This window comes from Petaurus breviceps, unplaced genomic scaffold (assembly GCF_028583685.1).
Source record: "Petaurus breviceps papuanus isolate PSGF00001 unplaced genomic scaffold, PetGlider_PUasm1.0 183, whole genome shotgun sequence".
Lineage (NCBI taxonomy): Eukaryota > Metazoa > Chordata > Mammalia > Diprotodontia > Petauridae > Petaurus > Petaurus breviceps.
In genome coordinates, this window is record NW_027185791.1 from 7,007,713 (window position 1) to 7,014,783 (window position 7,071).

General features: G+C 39.8%; 1 protein-coding gene across 5 annotated transcripts in view; it reads right to left on the minus strand.

Annotated features, from left to right (window-relative positions):
• PRR16 (proline rich 16) overlaps positions 1-2,424 on the minus strand; it is a 361,972-nt gene extending 359,548 nt beyond the window's left edge. For 2 of the 5 annotated variants that reach the window (XR_011168258.1, XM_069087829.1), the window contains exon 1: positions 764-2,424. Coding sequence is in view for 1 of the 5 variants with exons in the window: in XM_069087829.1 (XP_068943930.1) it covers positions 764-922 (159 nt within the window). In the remaining 4 variants the exon portion in view is untranslated. The remainder of the gene's footprint in view (positions 1-763) is intronic. The other 3 variants (XM_069087833.1, XM_069087832.1, XM_069087831.1) reach the window with 2 other exon arrangements.
• Positions 2,425-7,071: the final 4,647 nt, after the last annotated feature.

Sequence of the window (7,071 nt, forward strand, 5' to 3'; positions counted from 1 at the left end):
TAGAAACATCCACCAGTGCTACCCCACTCCAAGAAGCGAGTAATGAAGTTACAAGAACCGTGCGTACACACACACACACACACACACACACACACACACACACTCCTTGCATCCCAACATGAATGTAAAGAATCGACAGAGAGGGAGACAGAAGGCAGCAGGTGAGTGGTGAGTTGTGGAGGAGTATGCTTCAAGAACTGATCGAAACCCTTTTCAAATAGAGAGGGTTTGGATTCCGCTGTCCCAGCCACTGCCTCCTTCCTTATGGCCCAGGCTTCAGGAGATACGAGGAAATAGAGCAGTACCGATCCCGACCTACACAACCCTAGCCAAAAGCGCTTAATCCGCGTGTCCAGAAACAGCTCATCCTCCGGCACTGAGCGAGCGGACTTTCCAAATTAAAAAAGGGATCGGATGACTGAGAAGGAGGAAGGAAAAGGAATATCATAAACCCTCTACAGTACCACTGATTATTTCTTTTCCAAGGCTAACCCAACCCCCCACCCACTCCTCTCCACACACAAGCACTCGCACACTTAGAACCACCGGTGCATAGAAACACTAGTTGATTTCTTCACGATTAAAAAAAAAAAGTGTAACAAGTCTCCGCAGAAGAAGCTGGAGAAAGGAAAGTGTCTGCGGGAGGCTTCTGAGTTGTTTCACAGGAGTTTAGAAATCTACCAGTTCCCAGTGAAATTGGGTGCCCACAATACTCAGAAGAACGGGAAACGCAGCACTCGCTCTCCACCCTGTCGCCTCTCACCTCTTTAAGTTCCTTGGCCACGTCCTTCAGGTCCCCCAGGACTAATTCCAAATCCTCTACGATTATCTTGATCTGCTCCTTCACCTTGGTTTTGGAGGCTGCCGGTGGCCCCTCTGTGGGAGAGGAGGAGGAGGTGGTCCCCTTGGACTTGGCTGACATACTTTGGGGGCTGGGGCAGGTGGGCAAGCGAGGCAGGTCAGGACAGTTGACCGAACCGAATCTGTATGCCCCTGTCTCTGGCTCCGGAGCCGCAGCCACCCTGCTCCCCCAACATGTTTGGCTCTTCCTGAACAGCGGGTCTCTGCGCTTCGCTCTCTGCCAGGCGGCCGCACTGTGGTGCTGCCATCAACTCCCAGAGAAACTGCACTGAGAGCGCCCGGGCTGCAGACTGGCGAACAGCGCGCCTGCGCCTGCCTGCCCGACACACCACTCTTGCACACGCACTGCCTCTTTCCCTCACGCAGGCACACACGGGAAGAAACACAGGGAGCCCAGGACTAGAAGGAAGGGGCAACCCGTCCCGCCTGGATCCCTTCCCAAAACAGTAGTGTGTGCTGATGTTTAGACACTTGAGATTTCGGGTTTCTGGCTGTCTCACCACTGCCGTAATCTTTCTTCCTACCTTGAAGAACAAATTCAAATTAATTCAGTAAAGATTTATTGAGCCGTGCTTTGTATTAAGCACTATGTCTGGCCCTGAAGATACAAAGATAACAAACACCCTAGACCTTGCCTTCAAGAAGCTTATAGTCAGAGGGGGTTCGCAAAAAAGTTAAGATACCAATTATAATTTGATAGGGGCAAAAAAAAGATTAAAAAATAAGATGATCTAGGGAAATTTGAAGAAGCGCCTTTCTACTGGCAGGATCAGGCATGGCATGATGGAGGGAGTTAATGAGTCTAAAGGTACTGATGTGTCTTGAAAGAAGAGGATTTCAACAAGAGAACAAGGATTGGTTTGTGTCCTTAAGGGGCCGTAAAGGAAGGGTGGAGTCAAACTTTGGAGTTCTTCCAAGGCCAAACACAAAAGGGTGAGAGAATGCCTCAGTTGATGAGTCTTAGCTTCAGAGAAAATATCTGGGTCTGAACCTGCCACCAGGCACTTTCTAGCCGGATAGCTAGTAAATCAAGCTTACTTCTACCATATAGAACGCCTTTTTGGATTCCTCTGAATTCTGGTGACTTTTCTTTCTTACTTCGAGTGTAGCCAGCATATAACTTGATCATAAGTAGTTGTTTGGGGATTTTCTTCCCCTTTACACTGGGGCCTCCTTGAGATCAGGAATTTTTTGCCTTTCCTTGCATCCCCAGATTATCACAGTGCCTGACACATAGTAGGAATTTAAGAAATAAATGATTTTTTTTAATTGAACCTGACCAAGGCTCCCACACTCTTTCAGTTTAAATCTGGACTCTTTAATGACGATCATTCTGTAATTTGTGTTAGTGATGACACGTAGTCTTCAATTTCCTTCATAAACCCCTCCATTCAAGCCAGCAAATACACATGGCTTAAACATCTGTTTGATGCTTCTTTATCATTAAATTACTGTTTGAGTTTATACACACATTACTTATGAAGAGCCTTTTGAGCCCATTCCTTTATCTTAGCTATTTCAGAGTTTCCATCTGAAAACAAATCATTTTCAGTTGAATGAGACACATTCGGTGTTTCTACCTCTTATCTCTGATGATAGCTGTGAGAGAAAAAAAATATATATATATATATACTTGCTTATTCCACAAATATTTCTGTTGTTATTACTGTTTTTAATCCATTCATCTTTGTTGTTCATCCATTGTTTTAAGGTGACCAATAACATTAGGAGATTGATGTCTTGATTTCAAAGTGAATTGGATTTAAGTAAGGCAAAAACAAAGGTGTGCAAAGTCATAAGCCTCACTCTCTACTTCAGGGTCATGGAAGTTCAGTGAGGAGACAAAAGTCAAAATGACTGGCATGACCTCAATCCAGTTATCATGTGTTCTAGGTTATAAGGGTTATGGGATTTAAAGATCTTCCATGCCCCATTGGACTTGCTGATGTAGCAGGAAGGGGCGGAGCAAGAGGAAGCAGAAGCCAAGCTAGAGTTCCTGCGGTGGCTAGCAGTGGCAGCGACAGTGGCAGCAGCAGCAGAGACAGCAGCAGCAGCAGCACGAAGCCCTTTTTGAGTCAGCCAGAATTTCTGCTAAGGACTCCTGCTGAGAACTGCCAGGGGCCAGAGCTGCTGGGAGCATGCTTCCTGGACACTGGGTGGTTGCTGTGAGTGGGGAGAGGAGGACCTTTGCCTGTTCTGCTTTAAAGGATTGAGAATGTGGGTGCTTTCTACTTTATCTACCTGTGCCAATTTCATAACTGCTCTGATGGCTTTGACTTTCTGGTTTTGGGACTCAGTCTTTTGGTATTTTAATAAATTTTCTAACTTATTCCCCCATATAGCAAGCCTGATGTATTTTGTGATGGATAATTACATCAGCATATCTGTAATTTCCATAGGCATTGTGAATATGGCATTGCTGATACATAGGTTTACCAATTCTCTCCATTATTTTTGGTAAAGAAATATCAGTCTTTATATAGAGGTTTCAGAGTTATTGGTCCTATGTTTCTGGAGTCCAAGAATTCTTAATTATATCTCCTAGATCTATGTTCCAGGTCAGTTGTTTTACCTGTGAGGTGTTTTAAATTTTCTTCTATTTTTTCCCTTCATTTTATTGTGTTTGCCTGATCTTTGATGTCTCATGGGGGGAGAGGGAGGAGGGTCATTAGTTTCTGCTTCCACAATTCTAGTTTTTCAAGTAATTATTTTCTTCAGTTTTCTTTTGTATTTCTTTTTTCATTTGGCTAATTCTACTTTATAAGGAATTATTTTCTTCAGTGTCCCCCTCCCACCATTTAGCCAGTTGTATTTTTTAAGGAATTGCTTTATTCAGTCAATTTTTTTCCTTTTCCCAAGCTATTGGAAGCTCTTATTCTAAGAGCTCTTGCATAGCTCCTATTTCTTTCCCCAGTGTTTCTTTTACCTCATTTACTTGAGTTTTAAAATCCTTCTTGAACTCTTCCAAGAAGACTTTTCTGAGTTTGAGACCAATTCATATTCCCCTTTGAGGTTTCAGGTGTAGGCATGCTAAAATGTCCTCTTCTGAGTTTGTGTTTTAGTATTTACTCTCACCATAGTTAATTTTTGTCACCAATGTTCATTTTGGCTTCTTGCTCTTTTTTTTATATTTTCCTACTTCATGGATTTTAACGTAGAGCAAAGTTCTGTTCCTGGGGCAAAGGAGGCACTGTCCCAAGCTTTTTGTGTTGCAGCCCAGGGACTCAGCCACTGACTTTGTTCACTGGGGACTCAGGTGCTGGTGGCTGGAGGCTGGAGGAGTCTGGCAGTTTACCTGGTGCTGAACTGGTGATTTCTGGCATGTGCTGAGACCAGGTGTTTTTTTTTTTTATTCCAACATTTCTCCAGGGCTACACTGAAGCATATGGATGTCTGGCTCCTGGAGGATGCCTGCCTTCCCAATATTACAATAAAGCATATGACAGTTCTTAGATGACAGGGGTCCTGTTGCTGATGTTTGCCTGATCCACTGCCCTGGGCTCAGAATGTCCCACTGGTTTGTTGAGCTGGGGCTTGCTGCTGGCTTGTTGGGACACTTCCTGTCCTGGACTGTGCTCCTGTTTTACCCAAGTGATACAGACCTCTGTTGTCAATCCTATGTCTCCTAAGTTAAAAGAGTGCTCTACCCCGTCTTTCTGCTGCCTCTGTGTTTCAGAATTTGTTCCAGAACACTATTTTAGGGTTGTTTGGAGGCAAATATGGGAGAGTTGCAGCAACTAACTTCTCACTCCACCATCTGGGCTCTTGGCCCTATGTTTTGTTAAAAATATGCACGTTTTGATCTTGTTGTTTGTTTGTTTTTTTCTTTAATAACAGTTGTGAAATACCTTATAATACAATTAGGAATGTAGCCAGTAAAAGTGCATTGGTATTGCAAATGTGCTATTTGCTTTACATGTGTTCCTCTCTTTTGGTTTTGATTTTGGACAGTTTATATATTTCTTCACAGTTATGTCTTTGAAGTCTTTAGATGGATGTGCCCATCTCAAAGAAGACCAGTGTTGGCTTTATCTTTATTCATCAGTTCAATGTGACATACAGGTTCAAGTTTCAAGCCTTCAGTCTTTATGTTTCACACACATGTGTGTGCATGCATATATGTGTATTATACACATATTAATGTATACATACATGTATGCACATATAATATATATGTGTATAGAGTATATATGTATATAAAATATAAATTTGTGTGTGTGCACACACATAAGTTAGATATTTGCTTTGATTCCTTTTTAATGTGAAGGCTTCTTTCATTTCATACTGAAAAGAACATAATGAATTTAAGCCTAGGTATAACACAAATGTATTTAAAGTGTCTTCCTGAAAAATGCCATGTTTTATATCAAGTGCTCTTGGCATTATTCTATGGGTAGAGTGTTTCAAAGAATTTTCCACGTGGACATAAAATACTCTGGCATTCTCACTATATATGCATCTGTTTTCTATGTCTGAAGTACAAAAATAAGCCTTAAGTGCAGAACTGAATCAAAAGTTTTGTGATAATCACTGCAGGCAGAATAAATATTATGGTGGTTTGAAACAGATTTTTCAATAACTGACAAATCAGAAATAAATTACCCATTGCTATACTGAGATTTGTTAACACATCCTTTTAGCTACTCAAACAATAAATATATTTCTTATGCTCATAGGATTTTTGTTTGTCTTTAGTAATATAAACTGTGAATACTTTGTACATAATTCACAAAACAAATTCAAACATATTTGGAAAGGACTTAGTGTTCTCTTTTAGTAGTAGATATTTGATTTCTCCTGATACAAAAGGTTGAATCAGATTAGAGTTTGAGAAGGTGGTAAAATGCTTTGTAAGAAATTCATGTCCCTTTGTGAAGGATTTGCCCAATAATCACAGACCTTATCCAGTTTACCCAATTCCCAGTCTTAACAACTTACACTTTCACTATGTTGGAATATGTCTTTTTAGAAAACAAGAAATTGCCTTCATCCTCTTTGTTCAGGAAGTATTTCTCACCTGTGATTTCTTTACTTTTCTAGCTTGTATAATACAGATTTTTTTTTAATTCTGAACTTAACTTCAAAATATAAAAGGCATTTCCATTAAGACAGTAGAAGAGAAAAAAGAGGATTTTATATGAAATTCTGAATTTCCATTTCATGCTTCTTGCTTTAAAACAATATAATAATTCCACCTGTTACTTTCATAGCTGTTTCTGCTCATTCATGTTTCCTTCTCACACTACTTCTGTTCCTTTTGTTGCATTAAAACATATTTCACATGCTTTTTTTTCTTTTGTTTCACTTACTAAATTCTTTCTTCCTACCCTTACACCCAAGCAATAAATGAAAGAAGATGGGGAAACTTTATGACAAATAAGTATAATTGAGCAAAAGTATTGCCATGTCCAAAACTGTATGTCTTTTTTTTTACACCCTGTATTCATCACATATTTGTCAGGAGATGGTTGACGTGCTTTGTAGTAAAATTCCTAGAGAAAACAGCTGGTCACTGCATTGATAAGAGTTCTTTCCTCTTTAAAAGTTGTATTTCTTCACAATACTATTCTTGTATAAATAATTCTTGTGATTCTTTTCACTTCACTCTATCAGGTCATACTATCTGGGAATCTCTAACATACTTTCTTATTTAGTCACTATTATATTACATCATATTTAAATTTCAAAAATTTATTAAAACATTGCCTAATTAATGGGCACCCCACCTTAGGTTCTAGTTCTTGGTTTTCTTCTTATAATTTCCTCTTGAAGATTATCAAGTTTACTTTGCTTGTAACTATTCTTCTTTGGTATTTTCCTGCTTTTTACCACACCCTCCTTGTCTTCTCTTACTTGCTCAATAAATTTGTTGTATTTCAATACTTTCTACATAATACTGCATGTTCCACCCTCTTTTATCCATTTCAGAAAAGAATGGTGTTGATCTGAGTTCTGGTCCCATCACCTCTTACTCTATATTTGTTTCCTCTTCTTTTAAGCACTCCAATTATGAAAAACAAGAAATACCACTCCTTTCTTATTCCTTGATATTCTAGTTTATTCCATGTACCTTTCCTTCTCTTTTCCCTCTGAAATTCTGAAAGCCAAACCAAGCTATTCCCAGGTAATATTTTTATTACACAGTTCCACTGGAACTATGTACATGTGTGCATATAGTATATATGTATATAAAATATGCATTTGTATGTG